The sequence below is a fragment of the Capricornis sumatraensis genome, chromosome 8, assembly GCF_032405125.1.
Source record: "Capricornis sumatraensis isolate serow.1 chromosome 8, serow.2, whole genome shotgun sequence".
NCBI classification, from domain to species: Eukaryota; Metazoa; Chordata; class Mammalia; order Artiodactyla; family Bovidae; genus Capricornis; species Capricornis sumatraensis.
Genome location: NC_091076.1, coordinates 89,257,909 through 89,278,659, shown reverse-complemented (window position 1 = coordinate 89,278,659; position 20,751 = coordinate 89,257,909). Strand labels below are relative to the sequence as shown.

Below are 20,751 nucleotides of genomic sequence, written 5' to 3'. Positions count from 1 at the left end.
CCATCAGGAAACCACAACTGTTCTGCTTCCAGAATATCACCCCTCTCCATCTTTCCTGCCACCGCATCAACACCTCCTGCCTGGACCACTGCACAAACCTTCCCAGTCTCCACTCTCCCTCCTGCAGCCCACTCTGCAAGCAGCAGCTGCAGCCATCATTTCAAATGTAGGTGAGGTCCTGGCTCCCCCTGCTTGGTGCCCTCTCATGGCTTCCCATCACTGCTGGAATCAAATCTAAGGTCTTTCGTGATCAGGTCCCTGCTTCTCCTAACCCATCCCTCTTTTTTTCTCTTGACGCCGAGCCATAGGGGCCTTTTCTAGCGAACAAGCCAAGCCTTTCCTTTCTCCAGATCTTTGCACATGCTATTTTCCTTCTGCCCAGAGCCCCTGGTCTTTCTTCTTCATGTGGTTGTCTCCTTTTCACCCTTACGGTCTAAGCTCAAGTGTTACCAACATCACCTCCTTAGTGAAACCACCTCTAAGCACTTCTCCCCTAACGGCAGCTCCTCCTTCTTCCCCACTTGAAGGCAATCACATCGCCCTGTTCATCTTCTCTGAATGCCCACCGCAGCCTCAGGTTACCGGCTATGGGCAGCTTTCTCCGTATCGGGAAAGCTCGGAAAAGCTCCTGAGCCAGGGAACTCGTCTGCCCTCTTGCCTCCACACTCCAGAGCCTAGAGCCGTGCTGGCACAGGGGAAGCGCTCGTCGATACTTACTGAGTAAATGAATTAGTCGTTCTCGGAACGACACCCTGCGGGCTGGAGCTCCATCTCCCCCATTAGACAGAGGGCACCTTTCCTCTGGCTCATGGCCTACCTACGACTCTTCAGCCAGCATGAGCCTCTGTCCTCAGAACAAACCAGAGGAGGAGACTTCAAGGCTGGCAGGTGAACACAGCCACGTCTGGCCATGAGCCCTGCCCATCATCCCATACCTACTGGACCCAGGCAGGGATGTTCAAAGCAGGAAACAGCAGAGCCCTCCAAGAGAAGTTCAATGTCAGAGTGAGATTAAAGGAGCCCCTTTGGGACTAAACCACCTAGGTGACCTTGGACAAGTCAGGCCCCTGCCCCTAGCATCAGTATGCCATATTGGAAAAATAAGAGGTAACCCAGCTGGGTCACCAGCTGTGACCCAGCTCCAAGGTCACATCCAGCTCCAGTGCTGGGTCTGGCTCCAGGGACATGTCACACCCACCCATCCCATCCTCTGACCGATAGTCAGTGGCCTCCGAAAGGGCTGGGGGCCGGGGGAAGGCTGGACTTGGCTGGAGCAGACAACATCTGCCTGGCAATCTGGATCCTGGACAGACTGAAGCGCCCGGGAGGGGCCAGGTCCTTTCCTTGCCCAGGAGATCCTATGGCTGGGCTGCCAGAGGCCTCCCAGAGCGGGGGACAGCCTACTGTCAGGCAGGAGTCAGCAGCTATCACCTCAAGCCTTGGGCTGGACCATTCGTCCACACCTGCCTACTCCTCCTTGATCTCCATCCTCCACTTCCTCCTGAGGCCCAGCCGTTTCTTGTTTTCTCCCTCAATGTTCCTGTGCCTGTGGCTGCAGACACTCATGTCCTCTCTGATGGACAAGCACCCTCCCCAGGTGGATCGCCCTCCTGATACCACACCCTCAGAGTCTCTGTCACCAGGACACCTCCACTGGGGGATGCGCCAGGGCCTTCGGACGCCATAGGTCCCCAAAGAACCTCTTGGCTGCCTCTCCCCAGACCTGCCCCTCCAGCTGGGGGAAGGGTCCCACCATTCACTGACCCTCCAGCCCAAGCTGGGACCCCAGGAACCAACACTGCCTCCTCCACCCTCCCTCACCTCCCAGCCTGCAGCCCACCCAGCTTTCCTTCCCCCTCGCATCTCTCTAAATTGTCCCCTCTCCTCCACCCTGCTCCCCTCGCTCACCTGGACAACAGCAATGGCCTTGCCTCCGCCTGTCACAGATGCAACACTTACCTCCTGGGCTCCCACCTCCACCCCACCCCCTCACCTGCAAAGGCTTACCCCAAGGGATGGGCATGTGAGCGAGCGGGCACCCACCTCCACACCTGCCTTCCATCTCTCATCCTGGCTCCCAGACGCCCAGCACCCCCTGCCACCTTTCCCCCAGACTGCCCAGGAGGGCGTCTCCCCTGTCAGATCACACCCTTCCGGCTTCATGGATCCCTAAATACCCTTCACAGCTTTCCAGACACCCCCTCCCATCCCACTGAGGTCAGGGTCATAGGTTGCTACACGCTGCTCCCCTGAGCGCCCCCATCACAGCAGTCAAGCACTGTGCTTTCTCCACCCAGCATGAACCCCGGCAGGGCAGGACTGGCCTGGCTCCTTCACCCCTGAATCTGTAGAACCTCAGCAGAGAATTGGAGCCGAGCAGGCTGTCCAGCATCATGAACAGGCCAGACAAGGGTACGGAGGAGTGCCAGCCCTGCCTGGACTACACTCTCACTTCACTTTCACACGAGCCTTTGGAATAGAATAACACTGTCCCCATCTCACAGATTAGAAAAGTGAGATTCGGACATTAAGGGGGTTACCAGCTGCCTTGTGCCTGATAAGTGGCTGGGCAGGAATTCCAAGTGTGTCTGACTTTGAAGCTTAAGTTCCCACCAAGTACAAGACACCCTAGAAGGCAGGATAGAAAATTCAAACAATAGCAATAAGCAGAAGAGCAGCTCCCGAGGGCCAGGCACCCAGGTAAACTCTTGCTTAGATCATCTCATTTAATCTTCAGCAAAGATGCACGATCTGGGGATTAGCATTCACTCCACTTACAGACGAGGAAACTGGATCATAGGTCAGCGAGCAGCCTGAGCTTCACCAGCACAGTTAAGAGCCCAGCCCAGGTTCACACTAACCGCTCTGCTCGTCTCTGCCTGTGCTGCTGGGAGGCACAGCAGTGGGGCGGCTCCTCCTCCTGCTTCTGCAGCCCGCGGTGCTGCCTGGAGCCAGGGTTCATACTCCACAGATCCAGGGACTCCACCTTTGCCCCATGGGATCCTGCTTGTTCCCCCGCCGAGGCCCAGGCCCCCTTCATCTCTCACCTGAATCTGTTACTTGGCCTTCTTAGCTCCCTTTGACCCTGTCTAATTCATTCCCCCCAAGAAGCCCAGTGGAAGAGGCCCCAGGGGCTTTTAGTTGCCCCTTGTTGTTGTTGTTCAGTCGCTAAGTTATGTCTGATTCTTTGCAACCCCGTGAACTACAGCTCTTAGTATAAAGACTTCCATGGAGGCTCAGTCGGTAAAGAGCCAGCTTGCAGTGCAGGAGACCTGGGTTTGATCCCTGGGTAGGGAAGATCCCCTGGAGAAGGGAATGGCAACCCACTCCAGTATTCTTGCCTGGAGAATCCCATGGATAAAGGAGCCTGGCAGGCTACAGTCCATGGGATCTCAAAGAGTCAGACCCAACTGAGCTACTAACACTTTTCAGGATAAAGACTAACACCTCTGATGGTCTTGAAAAGGCTACACTCTGCTTTCTTCTGGGGCTTCAGCTCCCCTAAAAGAATCAACCTGGCTTTGTTCTGTCATTTTCCATGAGCCGCAGTGGCCATTTTGGGTGTGATCTGCCAGCCAAGGATCAACCATGGGGTAGTATTGTCAGAATTCCAAGCACAACTTGATCAGATCCACCCACAGCAAAGACCCGCTCTCTGATTAACTCTTTTTCATGAGTTCTTTAGGATCCCTGGGAAGTTCTTCCTGGCATCTAACCTCTACCCCTCACGTGGCAGTCTTAGCTCCAGAGGCAGTGGGGTGGGTGTAGGAAAAACTGGAGAGTTCTGCTGGAGCCAGCTTCCATCCACCTCCAGCTCATTCCTCCAGCCATCTTACCTTCCCTTTCTTGGTGAGGACCTGCTTATAATATAACCAGCCTTCTCTCCTGATGTCGCTGAAGGTCGCATCTGAGAGGTCAGAGGTTGAGTGTCGCTTGGAAGGAGCGTCAGCATCTTCGGAAGTGCCCCAGCTATCCAAGGACTGCAGAGAGACAACAGAGAGCAATTTAGGGTGGCTCCCACAGTACCAGCATCTCAGAAACCCCATGGACCACTTGCAGCCCCACGGGCCTGCTGTGTGCTACACTCCTCTGTGCTGTGTGGTCTCAGAGGCCTTGCTTGCCTTCTCTGATCTATCTGTGTTGCTGTCATGAGACATATGTGGTGGGGAAGCCAGAAAGGAGGAAAGGCTATGTGACCTGCAGGCCACCAGCCTCAGCACATTTAACTTTAGCACATTTAACTTTTTGAAGGAATTAAGGAAACAGGGGAAGTGATTGTGTCTGCATGGAGTTACATAAACAGGGGAAGTAGGAACATCAACAAAGGCTGAGTTAGTGGGGCAGGTGGTCATGCCCACAAGGAGTTAACAGAGGAAGTGACAGTGTCAGCAGGACTCCAGCAATAGCAGTGACAGGTTAAGGGAGGGTAAAGTAAGCAGAGGAAGTGATAAGGAGGAAGCCAGGTGACAGAACCATCAAGGTGTTAATGAAATCAAGATGCCAGGAATTCCCTGGTGGTTCAGTGGTCAGGACTACTCGCTTTCATTGCTGAGGGTGCAGGTTCAACTAAGATCCTACTTAGGGTCCTGAAATCAAGATGCCTTTTCCAGCCCATCTATAATCAAAAAGATTTAAGCCTGGACTTCCCTAGTGGTCCAGTGGTTGATAATCTGCCTGCCCTGTATAATACAGGGAGTCCAGCCCTGTGCTCTGACAACCTAGAGGGGTGCGATAGGGGTGGTAGGCGGGAGAGAGGCTCAAGAGGGAGGGAATATATATACATATATATAGTTATGACTGATTTGCCTTGTTGTACAGCAGAAACCAACACAACATTGTAAATTAAAAATAAAAAAAAGAATCTGCCTGCCAATGCAGGGGACATGGGTTCAATCCCTGGTCTGGGAAGATTCCACGTGCCAAAGGGCAATTAAACCTGTGCGCCACAACTACTGAAACCCGAGTTCCCTACAGCCCAAGCTCCATCACAACAGAGGCCACTGCAATGAGAAGCCTGCGCACCACAGTAAAGAGAAGCCCCCGCCCAGCACAACTAGAGAAAGCCCTCACACAGCAACAAAAGCCCCAGAGCTGCCAAAATAAAGAAATAAATCAAAATAAATAAATAAAATATTACCTCCAATTAAAATAAACATATTAAAAATAAATAAATAAATAGACACACTAAGAATAAATAAACAAATATTTTTTTAAAAAGACACTTAAGGCCATTTCAGAATTGATCCTGTGTCTCCCGAGGCCCTGAGGCTGGAAACTTTGGCCTCTCCATCACTCTCAACCCTGTGTCCCCGCCCCCCTTTCCAGGGTGTTCGCTGTCCCCTGAAGACACCACACAAATACGGACCCAGTGCCTCCCAGTGTGGGGACTGTGTTAGATACTCAGCAAGGTCAAACAGTGAATAAGACAAATGAAAGCCCTGTCCTCCTGGAGCTTACATTCTAGCTGGGGAGGCAGGCAAGAAAGGAGATGAGTGCATAAAGTGCTTAACAGAAGTGCTCAGAGGAGAGCACGGTGGTGGAGGGAGGCATGAAAGTCAGGGCTAGGCTGAAATCTGATGGAAGGCCTAAAAAAAAATCTAGAGAAAAAAAGTAAATCTAGAGAAAGTGAAAAAGTGAGTCCTGCGGCTATGGAGGTGGGCATGGAGAGGACCTTCTAGATGAGAGGTGGGAGCTTGGCAGGACAGTGCCAAGGCCTTGGGAGGGGGGCTCATGGTGTCTTTAGGGGAGACAGAGCCCCCAGAGAGGGTGGGTCTCATGGCTGGCACAAAGTGAGTGTGGGGAGAGCCAAGGTAGGAAGGAGACAGGAACCCGGGTGACCCATTTGGGATCGCAGGAGTCCCAGGCCAGGCCCTGCTGCTGAGGCTAGGCTCCAGAGCTGAGGGGTGGGACACCCCAGCCCTCCGACACCCTCACCAGCTCACACGTGCCACTCACCCCATCAGTGAAGAAGCTTCGAAGCATCCGCAGGCTGGGCACGCGGTTCGGCAGGCGCCTACGGGGTGAGGATCAAGGATGAGGCGTATGAGAGGCACCGCTTGGACCTCCCACAAGTCCCAAGGCTCAAAGGTCCTACAGGGGGAAGCCCACTGCCCCCGTGTGTAGAAGATCCCAGGGCCAAGAGCCCTGCCACACCCGGTCCTCACCGCAGAGCCCGGCCCTCGTCCCGGAAGGTGTTGAGCCCGTCGTCGCAGGACTTGGAGCGCTCGGTGGTGATGGCCAACAAGTAGGAAGAACGGCGGCCGGCCTTGATGCTGCCTGCAAAGCCACCCAGATCAGCAGGGCAGCGGAGCCGGCTTCCCTAGAGCCCTCCCATCCAGGCAGGGCCCGGGGACCTGGTCCCCAGGGGACCCCAGGAGGAGCAGAAGCCAGTCGGGGGAGGCCAGCCATCAGGCAGTGGGCCCAACAGGGACCAGTGGGGGCAGGCAGCAAGGGAGCGGCTGGGGCTGGGGTTGCGGGAAGCACTCACTGCAGTCCTGGGAGTAATGGCGGCCGAGGGCAAAGGTGAAGGTTGGGGAGGATGGGCTGGTGCCCAGGACAGGGGCGGAGTTCATGGCGCTGGAGACCACAGCAGAAGCAGGGACGTGCTTGGCTTGGAGGTCAATGCTGGGGCTGGTGGGCTCGTCTGCGAGAGCAGAGGGAGCGGTGGATGAAGGTCCCAGAAGCCTGAACCTGCCTGCCACCCCGGGGCCCCAACCTCACAGCCAGGCTGGGACCATATCCCCAGACTCCAAAAGCCCTCCAGGGCCCTCCTGGCAACACGCCCACTGCCAAGGGAACTGATCCACCACTGTGGTCACGCAAGCTCAGCTTCTGCCTCCTCCATCACACTGAGGGCACCGAGGAGTGGGGGCAAGTCACCCCTGGCTCCTAGAGGCAGGAACTGTGTCTGCCCCACCAGACTGATGGCTCTCTGAGGCCATGGTGTATGTCTCCCCCATCAGACTGGGAGCTTCTTGAGGATAAGGACCATCTATCTCCTCCACCAACTGGGGACTCCTTGAAGTGGGTGCCACGTCACCCCCTCAGACTGGAAGTACCTCCTACCTTCAGATTGGGAGCTTACTGAGATGAGAGGCTGCGTCTGCCCTGTTAGACAAGGCTGGCTCAGCGGACTTGGGGGCTGGGGTGCAGGGGGCAGGTCGTGCCTCCTCACCTGCCATGGCTGCCCTTGGGTGAGCTCACCACCCTCAGGTCTGGTTACCACCTCTGGGCTCCAGTTCCACGATCTTGCAGCCCAGTCTTCCCAAGCCCCCAGACCCAGCCCAGCTCATCCTGCTCCCTCATGAGCACCTCTTATTCAGCAAACCCGAAACCTTTCCCCGTCTCGCTCCTTTTCTTTCCCGATACGGAGGTGAGGCTCTACCGTCCAGCAAGGCCAGAAACCTGGGAATCACTGACCCTTCCACTGTCCCGTCTCTTCTTTACGCATCTATTCCTAACGAGTTTTCAGTAATCCCACTGCTCTCAAAGTAAAGTCCAAACTCCTCATCAACTAACGAGGCCCCTCGCGACCCACGTGGTGACCTGGAAGGACATCGTGACTCACGCTTCGGGGTCTTTGCACATTCTCGTCTCTCTCCTTGAACTTTCTTCCCCTGACTAACTCGTCCGTCTTAGCCAAAATCTCTTTTCTCTCCTTGGCCACTGTGCCCCAGCCCAGCCCTTCTCTGTCTCTCAGAGCTCCCCGACTCCTATCACACACCCGTTCACCTGGATCGTTCTCGTCTGATCGTATATTCCCATGGACCATGCGCTCCAGGAGAAGACAGAGCCTAGCACAGTACCTGGCACAACTCTGTGCTGGATGCGTGGAAGGATGGAGGATGGATGAAAGAAGAAAGAGTGAACGGAACAAAGGAAAGATAAAGAGTGGAAGGAAGAGTGAAAAGAAAGAAGGGAAGAACAGGACAAAGGAGGCAGGAGAGGGGGAGGGAAAGAACGAAGGGAGGGAGGGAGGGAGGGAGAGGGGAAGTAAAGGTGGATGGAAAGAGACTGGATGCGTCAACGAGTGGAGGAGGGATGACGGGATGATGGGAGAAAGATGGATGGACGAATGGATGGATGGCCACAGAAACGAGCTGATCCCATCAGCACCCACCCCAGAGTTTTGCCCGGGTGGCAGGTAGGTGGAGTACAACCGGGACACGGAAAAGCAAGTCTCCCAAGACAAGCCACCCGCACCATCACTCACCGATGAAGGGAATGGAAGCCAGAGAGTCTTCAGTAGTGGCCAAAGGGGCCACCTTCCTTGCCGAGCGTTCCCCTCGCCCACTGGCCTCTGGCTCTGGGGACTCGTCACCAAACCCAAGGTTCATCTGTCTTGCAGGGGGCAGCTGGACCTTGCGGCCCGTGGGAGGCTTCTGCCTCAGGATCACTTCATCACGGCGATCCTCGGAGGGAGGCTCCGAGGCCCGGGCGGTGGGTTCTGGTCGGACAACTCTTGGTGGTTCAGAGGCCTCCGGTGGGAACGGTGCCGGGGACTGGGCCAAGTTGAAGGTGGGCAGCCCCCCAAAGGGGGAGTCCCGGAAGGAGAGCGCCTGCAGGAGGCCAGTCCGGCGCTGGAATGATGGGCTATAGCTCCGGTACCCGATGTACCCGAGGTCGTCCAGGCCCTGCAGGCCAGGCGGGGCTGGGGCCTGGGGCCCGGGCAGGTCCCTGGGTGCGCAGGCAGGGGTACGGGCAGACGGTCGCTGGGAAGCCCAGCCACAGCGCTCGAAGCGGGGTGACACCAGCGCTCCTGGCCCCAGCGCCTCGGCAGAGCGGGTGGCCCGGCTCAGGTAGTCGTCTGAGCGTGCTCGGTGCCAGCCCTCCTGGCCCAGCTGGCTCAAGGCACCCTGGGAGGTGGAGCAGGGCCAAGGGCGATGGGCAGTCACCTCCTCCAGTCGGTCCTGGGAGGCACTGCGGGCCCGGGGGGGCATGGCGGGGCACCGTCTCTCCCCCGGCCTGCGGGGTACCTGGTTTGACAGCCAGTGTGACAAGGCCTGCTGGCACTCCAGTCTGCTGGGGGGTGCCCGGCTGCCAGGCTCCGGGAAGGCACGAGGCGTCCGGGGCTCTGGGGGGAGGCGGGGGAAGGCACCAGGGCTGGGGCGGGGCTGGCTCATCCCCAAGGAAGGGTGGTCCGGATGGGAGCGGGTGGTAGACGGAATGCGGGGCCCCGGGTCACTCCAGGCAGCAGGACTCCGGGGGTCACCGGGCAGTGCTGAGAGCGGCTCAGGAACCATAGTGGCCCAGGTGGAGACCCGGGCTGGCGGGGCGTAGGTCTTTCGGGGGTAGCAGATCGGGGGTGGCTCTGGGATGCTCCGGGCCTCTCCAGAATACGGCTCGTTCCCCTTCAGGTAGGCGTCCTGGGAGTAGGCCTGCCCGGGGACACAAAGGCAGGTGAGCAGGGCTGAACAAGCCCCACAGGGCAGGGTTACAGCAGCCCCTAGAGGTCAAGGCCCCCCAGAAAGGGGCCTGAAGGAAGGGGACCAAGCTGCGGGGGGGCGGTCCTGAGAGGGTGGGGGTGAGAAGGCGTGCTCCAAAGAGAGTCAAGGGGAGGACAAAGAAATAAGAGGCCTTTGAGTCTTACACACACACACACACACACACACACACACACACATTCACTCGAGAAAGAGCCAGGATTTTTCTAAGGCTTATGACAAGGACTGCCTTTAGCCACAAACATTCCAACATCTGTTTCCTGGGGTCCTCCTCTCATGCTGGCCTCAGCCGCCTCCCTGCCTCCTTGTGTCCCATGGTGCCCACAGACCCTCGGGCGGAGCTGGGAAACCCCACCAGAGACCAGTCAAGGTGGCAGATGCCAGGGGAGGGAGCCGCCTAAGGGGTGTGTCCAGGGTGGGGTGGCTGGGGGCTGGGAGAGCCCAGCTGTCCCTCCATCCCCCTGGATGGGAAGCTGAGGGCCTGGCTCCTGGGCCACTGGGGGGCAGGGGAGGGACTTGCTCACCCCCTGCTTCTCTGGACCAGGCTTGAGGGAGAGGCCAGACTGGTTGAGGGACCTTGCGCCACCTTCTGCCACCCCAGGCCTGGAATTTGGCGCTGGGAGCTGAGGCTGACGCTGCATTGCTGAGGAGTGGCAGGGCCAGCGCCCAGGCCCGGCCAAAAAAGGAGGCAGCCCCCAGGGACAGCGGCCTTGTGGCCCTGGCCTCGCCTGGCCCCTGAGGGGCTACCCAGGGGCCTAGCTCAGGGTGAAGTATCAAAGAGGGAGGGCGAAACCAAACACACACACACACACACACACACACACACATCACAAGGAGACATAGGAAAATACACACCCAGAGACACATACACACACAGAGAAGCACAATGAGACACACACACACACACACACAAATAACTACAGCTCCAGTCCTGGGCACACACATCACGTGACGAGGGTGAGTAAACCACACCCCGTACTCAGCCCCCTGAGGACCCACACACCAGCCAGGACACTCACGTACCTCTCCCTCCTGCCATCCTGCCGGCTCCCCGGACTCCCTGCATCACAGCGGCTGCGGCTGCGGCTGCGGTGGCATCCCGGCCCACCTCCACCCTCCCCGCCCCCACTAGCCCCCACTGATCACTGTGCCGGCCCTGGCCTGGGGCCCCCCAGCCTGCCCTCCCGGCGGCTGCCCTCGGCCCCCACCGACTCTCTCGCAGGCGGGAGGAGGAGGGAGGGGAGGATGGGTGTGGAGGGGCCTCGCCGCGTCGGCGGTGGCGTCAGCAGCTGCCGCAGCCCCATTGGCCTCCAGCCTTGGCTCCCAACCACAGGAATGCCTGGGCCCCACCCTCCAGCTAGCCAGGGAGAGGGGGGCCGGCGGAGGCCCCCAGATGCTGACAGCTGGGGCTGCTTGCCCACCCGAGCTGGGGCAGCAGAGCTCAAAGCTGTTGCCCCACCCTGCCCAGAGGAGAGAGCAACGCCCTAGGTCCCGCCCAGTCACACACAGTGCCCCACCCCACCACAGCCCGCCTCCCTCTGCCTGGAAAAGGTGCACATGGGCAGGACCTTTGAGACTTGGGAAGAGCCGACCACCTACCTCTCTGGGCCCCCATCCATCCCTGCCTCCCCCTCCCCAGAAAGGGCAAGGGGACGATCGAGGTCATGGGGTGGAGGTTCCCAGAGGGGCATGGTGCCAAGCATGGCACTGAGATTACAGTGATTATGAGCGCACATCCAGGGCAGAAGCCAGCACGGCGGCTCCCAAGGCCTCCAGGCTTGGCCCGCACCCCTCTCCCGGGGGACAGTGACCTTGGGGGCAAGCAAGCTGGCTTCTGGCTGGCACCCATGAGACGAGGGAACTGGGCACTGGGCAGAGAGGACTGCTCTGGGCTCTGGGTCAGAGCTGGGAGGGAACAGAGAGGCAGCATGTGTGTTGTGTGTGTGCACACATCAGGCATGGAGTGCATGGCATAAATGGGTACACACGTGAGTGCAGGGCACACTGTGTGCCACATCTGTGGTGCCTGCTTCTGTGAGGAGTGGGCTGAAGGAAGGGGCGTCTGCACTGCGTTTCATGATTGTGGACATTCGTGTGGTTGTTGCGCTGCTGAGCACACACATGCCGGTGCCGGGATGGAGCAGGCTGGGATGTCTGTGGGCACGTGTGTTGTGACAGCAGCAAGCATTTGTGATGTCCTAAATATTCGTGCTGCAGTGGTGAGAAGCCCGAGTGTGTGCTGTGACACACTGGTGGCGTGGCGTGGGGATCCGAGATGCTGAGGAGTGTGTGGTATGCTGTGATGCCTGTGGTCGTGAGTGTGGGGTAGTGGGTGCCTACGTACTGAGGGGTTGTGTGTGTGGTGTGTTGTGTCTGGGGTGCGTTATCACATAGGACAGGCTGGATAAAGGGTGGGCTACGGGCTGTGTGGTGTGGCTGTGTGCAGAGTGTGTCTGCTTGAGCATGGGGTGGTCCGTGGTATGCTGTGTGAATGGGAGCACACAACAGTATTTCATGTGTGTGTGTGTGTGTGTGTGTGTGTGTGTATCTACAGGAGACATGCTCACACGAGGCCAGGCGGGGAGGGGGCAGGGATCAGACATCTTACAGGAGCCACAGGAACGTGCCAGTCTGGCAGGGCCTGGTGGGCCACCTTCCTCCAGATACCCTGGCAGGAATCCTGCTGGTCAAAGCCAGTGCCCTCCTCCCTCAACACAACACAGCCCTGAATGAATCAGCCAGCAGCCCCAGCCCGGCGATGGGCCTGGCATTCCCAGTGGGGCAGTGCCAGGCTGGTGGTGCCCCCACACTCTCTCCTCTGCCTCCTAGAGGGGCCAACGTGGGAGAGAGGCCAAGGAGAAGGGCTGTATCCCGCCCTGCACCCAGGGACCTCCACCTCAGACAGCGGGGAGGACTCACCAGCTGGAGGATGTCCTCGTCCTTGGGCATGATGGAGAGTTCCAGGGTGTCATCGCTATGGAGACAGGGCAGGGGGTCAGGCCAGGCTGAGGCAACAGGGTCTGGGAGAACAGGGATCCTGGTCGCCAGGGCACCACCAGGGCCGAGGGGGAGGGTGTGGAGGGATTCGGGGAGTGGGCTGGGGGCTCTGATGGGAGAAGGGAGGCAAGGGCGCTCACCTATTCTGGATCAGAGCTATGACCTGGGAGTAGGTCTTCCCAATGACGCTCTCCCCATTCACCTTCACCAGCCGGTCTCCTGGGGACCAGGGGCAGGGTCACAGGTGAGCAGGTCAAAGGGTGTCAGTAGCCCCACCTGAAACCCCCTGCATCACATATGGATGACAATGAGCCAGGTAACTGAGACAGCTCACCTGTGCGAAGGCCCGCCCTATGGGCGGGGCCATCATCCTTCACATTCTTGACAAAGATGGTGTCCATGGGCTCCAGGCGGTGCCGGGGGGAGGGTCCTGCTGAGCAGCAGTCAGGTTAGCTGGGGATGGCTACTGAAGGTCACACCCATGCACAGCTACACACACAGGGGACACACACTCAGAGAATGAGCACACTCACACGGACACAAAACAGAGCCGCACTTCCACAGGGACACGGACACACAGGATCAGACAAAACACACTGCTGGGAGGATGGAAAGTTACACGGACGCACGGAGTCGCTCCTTAACTGGCTCCTGTGTCCTAGCACCATGCTAGAGACTAGACCTCAGAGGAAGGACAGACGTGGCCCCTGCCCTTCCCGAGCTCATTGTCTAGTGGGGCAGGCAGACAGGCATGCACACACATACACACACAAACATCACAAGACAAAAGAAGGGTGCCGTAAAAGTCCAGTAGGCAGAGACACCCGCATGCTCAGAGAGTGTCCACATCCAGACCCAGGGAGAGCTGAGCAAAGGCCCTGAGGCTCACAGACACCCTGACCTCCCACCCCACTCCCTTCCCCAGGGTCAGGGATGCAGAGGCCCGCAATCCCAGGACTGGCACTTGCTCCTTGATGACATCACGCTACATCCCAGCATTACTCCTCTGCTAAGTGCTGGATCCATCAGAGAAACAGGCCTGCACTAGGCCGGGTGGCTCCTCCCCCATCACAGGCCTCTGCAGTGGGGATTCAGAAAGACAGAGTCCCCACGCGCGCCCAGTAGAAGCCTCAGCGGCAGACAGGGAAGCCTGCCTATTCAAGGAGTTCTGCCTTGAACACCCTGGGAAGCCATTTGGGAGAGCAAGGGTGACAGCCAGGGGAGTTAGTCTCACATCTGGAAACAGAAGGACTTCAGGGCCGCCCTTATACCCCGAGAACCCTAGTGTCTCTGCCTCCAAGGACAGGCCTCAATCAGCCTTCCCACCCCCAGGGCCCTGCAGGTCCCACCTGAGCCTCCATCTAGGCTGGGAGTAACTCTAGGGCAGGGGCCAGGGCTTAGAAACCCATCTGGTCCCCAGAACACCACCCGCAGTATGAAATGGACAGGTCTGAGGAAGACAAATGTACAAAGAGTAAGCATATGTGCAAGTGGATACACAGGAAAGAGCAGACAGCGGCCGCAGTCAAGGGCGAGGGTGCAGCAGAATCCACGCCGACCCGCAGGAGAGGGCCAGACACAGAGCGGGACCCCAGCCCAGCCAGCCCAGCCCACTCCTTACCTCCTCCTCGGCCTCCATTCTCTTCCTCCTGCAGGGGACAGAGGCGGGTGTGGGCCCTCGGCAGCACAGGGGGAAGCCCAGCTTCGACGGGGTGGGCCCCTTCAAGCTCCCCCACCCATCAGCCTCCCCTCTTATCATTCTTCAACTAGCCCAGAAGCTAGAGGGGGAGGGAAGGGTGTCCATGGGGAGGTCACATCCCAGGCAGTGTCCCCCAGTCACAGGAGCCCTCTCTCATGCCTGCTAGTCCTACCACATCAGCCCATCTGAAAGCCCCCAACCTAGTGGGGGACTCAGGACCCCTTCCCTTGGAGAGCTCGAAGCCCAGTGGAGGAGGGGTCATACCCACTGAACACAGACAGGACCCAGGCGGACACAGATAAGCAGGCATGACAAGTGCAAACAGTGGCTATCAGCTCTCAGAGAATGGGGAGGAGAGGCCTGATTAGTCCCTCTGGGAGGGGGTGGTTTAAGGCAAGTTTCAGGCCGGTTGAAAGAAGGCATTAGGGTGAGGTGAGCACAGTACGCAGGCACTCAGTGGCAGAAATAGGACTCGGTCAGCTGAGCTGAAGCAGAAAGAGAGTCAACACCCGCAAGTGACAAGAGTCAGACTCAAGCTTTCAGGTCCGAAAGGAAAGAACGAGGGAGCCAGTGAAGCTCTTGAGTGGGGGAGAGTAGATATGAAAATGTTTCTAGCATCTAGGTGCAGAGCTAAGAAACGGCCTCAAGGAGACCCACGAGGGAGGTCTCTGGGCTCATCCTCGTGAGTGAGGAGGGAAGGGCACTGCATTTGGGGAGAAATCAGAAAAAGGCAAGAAGAAATCAGAGAGACAGGCCAGGCCAGCGGGGTGCAGCATCTTCCGACTGGATAGGACCTTTGGGGTCATCTTGTCTAATCTGTTCCACAGATCACCCACTTTACAGACGACAGGGTGTGATTTGTCCAGGGCCACTCGGGAGACAACAGAGCAGCCAGTGCTGGACCCCAGGAGTCTGGGGCACCTCAGCCAGGACAGGAAGCCGCGGGGCTCTGCTGGAGAGCAGTCCCTCGGCGCCCGCCTTCCCGAGCGGGGTGAGTGCCCGCTGATATGAGCTGACAGCACTATGAGCGGGCGGCAGCGGCAGATGGATGCATCTAGACGGGTGAGTGCCCTGCAGGCTCCCGGCCCTGGGCATGTTCTGGAAAGGGACGGAGCCCGTCCCTGGCTTGCCCTGCCCTGGGGTCTTCCACGTGAGCAAGGTCTCTCTGAGACATAGGCCGACCACCCAGCCTAGACCACTTGAGCTGCATCTGCAGGGCCACCCTCCGGAGGTCCCCGGAAAGAAGGAGGAAGGTCCAGAAAGGGGGGACATTCTGGGGAAGGAAGGACCCGAGGTTCCAGGGAACTGGGAGGCTGGTGTCCCTGGGCATAAGGAGTGAGGCAGTGCTCCTACCACACACCATCAGCCCCTCTTACAGCCAATGAGAAGATCTGGCTCACACCCAGACTCAAACACGGGTGCGAGAGCTATGCAGCGACACGCACACATGAAGCATATATATACACATGTCTAGATATACACACATGCGTGTACATGACTAGCATACCATGCACGCATGTGTGCATACAAAGAAACACGAGCAGGCACACGGACCCAGGCAGAGAAATCCAATGCCTTGATTCTCTGGCAGGTGGGACTAAGCTCCCTGTCCCTCAACAGCTGTGCAGGCTGGTCCCAGCCCTGGGGGAGGGGAGAAACAGGTTCATGGGCCCCAAAATAAATTGTTCTCCCCTCCTGCTGGGAGAGAGGAGGGGAAGGGAATTGGGCCCTCCTGGGGAGTCCTGGTTCCTGCCTAGGCCCCCCTCAAGCCTTCCTGTTAGGGACCACCCCCTGCCCCCAGCCCATACCGTGGCTCGGTTTGAGTAGCCCCAGTTCCTGGACTCAGAGAACCTGATATTTATATTAGGCCTGGAAGGGTTCCTAGGGGTCAAATAGATAAATACCCTCAGGTGACAGCAGCAGACATGGAGCCCAGAGAGGGTGAGACTACCCAAGATCCACCGTGAGTTAGAAGCTGTACCAGCACTGGGGCCCAGGTCCCCAGCCCAGCACAGGGCTCTTTCTAGGCCCAGAGCTGAGGCCAGCAAGGGCCGGGGGGCGCTCTGGGAGGGGCCCCGGAGGTCTGTGAGGACGACTGCCCTAGAGCTCAGGCCGCGGAGGGTCAACTAACCCAGCTCAGAAGTGGCCAGTAGGCAAAGGGTCCTTGGAAGCCCATCTCCTGAGAAGCTGTTCACCTTCCAGAGGCCGCGAGTCCCGGGGTTAGGGCAGCATCCTGACTGCCCTACGTCTAGCTCCTTGCCCCAAGCCAACCACCCATTCTCCTCAGAAGACTGAGCCCAGAGCAGATCGGGGGCTTGTCAGGTCACACAGGCGACCCAGCCAGGGCCGCCCCTGCCTCTCAGTGCCCCGCTTTCCCAGGCACAGAAGCACCTGGAGGAGAGCACAGAGGAGTCACTCTGAAAGCGCCCTCAGGGCAGGCAGCGGCACGGGCCTACCTTCAGGCTGCAGTGCACGGCGGACTCGGGTGGGTACACGATGAAGTGGCGCAGGGTGAAGCCGAAGCCATCCTGGAGGTTTTTGTGCAGGAGCAGCGTCCGTGGGCCCTGCCAGGGGAGGGAGCGCGCGGGAGAGCACCCATCCCTCGGGCCTGGAGGCAGCTGTGGGAGCAGAGCGAGCAAGGGTGAGATGCCAGTCCACACACAGCCTCCTGCAGCCTGGGGGACCTGGGGGGACCTGGGGGGACGGCCGGGGCCCACCGACCCGGCTGTGCCCAGACCCCTGCTCTCCTCTCCCTTCCTCTCCTACACTCATCAGCCCAACAGTTTCCTTTTCCTTTTTTTCCTCAGTCCCCTCAAGACACCTATGCATCCAGGGAAATGCCAGTGCAGCAAGTCAGGTGTCCGTTCTGTTCAGTTCAGCCAAAGTTCACTGACTCTGGACACACAGCCTTCCTGCCTGGGAAGTGCCCGCTGCACAATCTCACACACACACACGTGCACGCAGACACGGGCACAGACACACCCACACGCACTCACGTAGACAGGACACACCACAAACACCCAGACAAGAACGCTCATGTGCAAAGGTGCAGACACACCAATGAGCACACACGTGCTCACGGAGACACAGACATGTGCACACAACACACACAGGCACAGAAAGACTGACACACACACGCATCCTTCAAGAGCAGCAGTAAGAAGATGCGAAGAACCATGAGTCACAAGGGACAGTCCGCTGAAGGGGCCGAGCCCAGTTCCGGTTGGCTCACCAGAACTGAGTGGAGAGCCGGGTTGGGGAGACACTCCACTACCCTCTGGCCACCCCACTGGAGTACTTGGGATTCCCCAAGATGGCAGGGCAGAGGGTGTCTGAAGAGGGTTTGGGGGCACATGGGTGTGTTTCTGGGGCAAGAGACAGAGGAGGTTAGTGCCTGAGAGGAGGTTCCCTTCAGGTACCCTGCTCAGACACAGCGTTAAAGTGAAGGGCAGGTTTGCCTGCTGAACAGCCAGGACAGCTCCCTCAGGGGTTCACTAACCCCTGATCTCGGGCAGCCTAACCTACCTGGTGCCCCTAATCCAAACCCCTCGGAGAGCGAGAAGCCCCTCCCCTCCCTCAACAGTCCTCATCCCCTCGCTCTTCCTTGGCACCAGGCAGGAGGAGCCTTCAGCTGCAGAAGAAAGGCGCAGCTGGGTGCAGAGGGAAGAAGATTCCGGGGTGAGGAATTCACCCGGCAGGAATTTCACTACGAAATCCCCCTCATTCCCCACCTCTAATGTACTGCAACTCTAATGCACTCATCCTAAGCCCCTGCCTGCAGCCAGCCACCCTCCAAGATACACATATGGCAGAAGGCGTGGATCCTGTGCTCAGCCCGAAGCTAGGGATTTCTGTGTGGGGTAGGGGCTGGGCTCCACGGGGCAGGAGGTTTGAGGAGGGAATATCCTCAAATCTCAGAAGATTAAAGTACCACAGAAGTAACAGGCTTGCTTCATACAGTTCCAGAAGACACAGCCAGGTGGAAGATTTGACAAGGCCAAGCGAAGCTCCTAGCCAGGGAGATCATTCTAATATATACATCTGGAAAGTGACCCAGATGGGGCTGTGAGCGCTCTGTCCTCACAAGGGCCTAAGTGAAAGCTGGACGACCCCCATCAGGGAGGCCGTAGGAGGCCTCCGCCTTTTCTGGCATCAGGCGGAAGGTCTAATGATGCCCTCTCAGCTCCTTCCACTTGTGGCTATAGCCTGGACACTCCCACTGAGTCCCACACACCCATGGGGGTCTGAGGAGCCCAGAAGAGAAAATTCTCTGGGAATTCTGCTGAGATCTGAAATCCCCTGGATTTCCTATCTCTGCTGATCTGGCAAGGAACAGATGAGGAAGAGAAGAGGGCCTCTGGGGACCCTCCACTGCCCTTTCCTACCAAAACCCCTGCTCCTGCCTAGCGTGGAGTGCCTCCGCTGCACGTCCTCCACCAGGCTCTGAGCTGAGGCTGTGTGCAGGGCCTATTGTTTTGCTGGTGTCCTGGATTAAGGTTTAAGCCACCAGCTGCCCCAGTGATGAGAAGTGGCTGGGACAGGTCCCCGCACGCCCCCCGCCCCTCCCCCAGCATACATCCTGCCTGGAGCTGCCAGCTGCCTGGGGGTACCACTCCCCGGGGAGGAGGGGCCTGTAATCAAGGGCAGTGGGCATGCCTTTCTCTCTCGGGTCCTCTCCTCACCCAGGCACCACTGGCGCTCCCTCCCTTATCTCTGCCTCTCTTTCCTCTTTTCCTTCCTTCCAAGGCCCCTTCCCCCATCCCTGCCAACCAGGCGCCTGAGAATGTCAGTGTGGTAATCCCCCTGACACAGTAACCACAGCCCTGCCTGAAGAGGAGACACTGCAGCCCCCATCAATGACCAGATTTGGCAGCCCTTCTGTGGGAAGTTCTTCCTTAGGTTTAACCTCAGTCCTTCATGCTATGTAACCTCAGTACACATGCATGTTTCCTCTGCTCTCCTCCCATCTGGGACAGTGCTGGGTCTTGCTCTCATCTTGCCGGGGAGGGAGGTGACAGATGAAGAAACAGAGAAGGGACCAGCAGTGGAAAGTCATTAGACTGGGAAGAGGTACAGCTCACACACACATCCCCATTTGTGCTATCTGAGGTAGGTACAGAGACAAGAGGAAGGAGCGAGGCAGGCTCAGGGGACACAGGGACATCACCAAGTAATGCCCCCTAGTCCAGATCCACTTCCAAACGCTCCCACCCTCAGGTCAGGAGAGACATCCAGAAATTCCCACTGATGGTGGGAGAAGGGCAGGTGGCCCCAGGGCCACAAATAAGACAGAACTGGACATGTGATGGGCTGGCAACACCAGGAGCTAGAACCCAGGAGTCCAGCTCCTCCCCTCCCCCAGGAGCATAAAGAGGTCATTGCGGGGAGCACAGCATTCACGCTGGGCATGGTGCCCACTGTGACTCACACCCTGCCAGCCTGGTCGATCTCGGACCTCAGAAACACTGTCCCCACCCCAACCCCCCCCACCCCAGCCATGTCAGTCCTCACCCTGAGGTCACTCATTACCTCCTTGGCCCGCTTGAAAACCCTGTGTGTCTCTGTGCCCAGGTCCCCTCCCAGGGAGACGGCAGAGTTCTGACTCAGGGTCACTGTCAGCCCAAACTCTCCAGGATTCCATGCCCTGGCATCTCTCCAAACAACCCCGGTCCTTTCCATCTTTCTCCCTCCTGTAAACCAAGAGGCTTGAGCCCAATGCAGGCCACCACCAGACTGGGGGTTGTCATCCAGCACCCCCAGAAAAGGTCTCAGCCACCACTCTGCCGCCCTCACCTGCATCTCTCCAGCTCCTCACTCCCTCCCCACTCCGGGGCATGGGTCCCCGGAAGACTGGGCCCCTCGCCCCGCTGGCCCCCGCGGCGCTCACCCTGGCCGGAAGCGCCCCCGGTGCGCCGCGGTCGCTGTGGCTGAGGCAGGGCAGCCAGAGGCAGCGCGGCTCCGGGGCGCTGCAGTCCACGCCGACGGCGCGCTCCCAGCGCCAGCCCCCGGCCCCCGCGCGCTCCACGCGCCACACCGCGCTGCCCACGAGAGCTGCGGCTGGCGGGGGCTCCCGGGGCCGGCCGCCGCCCCGGCCCCAGCGCGCCGCGGGCCCTTCTTCCGGAGCCCGGCGCGCCGCGCGGGGGCCGGCGGCCGCTCCTCGGCGCCCGGCGGGCGGCGTCCTCGGTCCCCTCGGCGGCGGCGGCGGCGGCGGCGGCGGCGGCGGCGGCGGCGGCGGCGGCGGCGGCGGCGGCGGCGGGCGGGCCCCGGGGGTCCCCGCCCGCCCCCCGGAGCCGCGGGCCCGGGGCCCTGGGGCCCCGAGGGGACGGACGGCCCGCGCGGACAGCGGCAGGACGGCTGTAGCGGCTCCGCACCTCCCACGCCTCTCCGCCGAGCGCGCCTGAGCCCCGACACACCGGCGAGTCGCGCAGGGCAGACGCCTCCCCCTCCGGGGCGGCCCCTGTCCGCGGCCGCCCCATCCCACACACACACACACCCACACAGGAGAGGCCCTGCGCAGTGCCCCCGCAGTCACACACTGCACACCCCGTGCAGGCGCGCGCACATGCATACACACACACACACACTCACGCACACATCCCACTCACAGGAAAA

General features: G+C 59.3%; 1 protein-coding gene across 1 annotated transcript in view; it reads right to left on the bottom strand.

Moving 5' to 3' along the window:
• The window catches only part of ARHGAP23 (Rho GTPase activating protein 23), a 69,145-nt gene that overhangs the window by 28,813 nt on the left and 19,581 nt on the right, over positions 1–20,751 (bottom strand). The window contains exons 2-11 of the mRNA XM_068977928.1: positions 16,596–16,757; positions 14,062–14,089; positions 12,775–12,870; positions 12,581–12,659; positions 12,363–12,417; positions 8,213–9,377; positions 6,488–6,643; positions 6,165–6,276; positions 5,956–6,013; positions 3,837–3,980 (exon numbers count right to left, since the gene is read on the bottom strand). Coding sequence (XP_068834029.1) covers positions 3,837–3,980; positions 5,956–6,013; positions 6,165–6,276; positions 6,488–6,643; positions 8,213–9,377; positions 12,363–12,417; positions 12,581–12,659; positions 12,775–12,870; positions 14,062–14,089; positions 16,596–16,757 — 2,055 coding nt within the window. The remainder of the gene's footprint in view (positions 1–3,836; positions 3,981–5,955; positions 6,014–6,164; positions 6,277–6,487; positions 6,644–8,212; positions 9,378–12,362; positions 12,418–12,580; positions 12,660–12,774; positions 12,871–14,061; positions 14,090–16,595; positions 16,758–20,751) is intronic.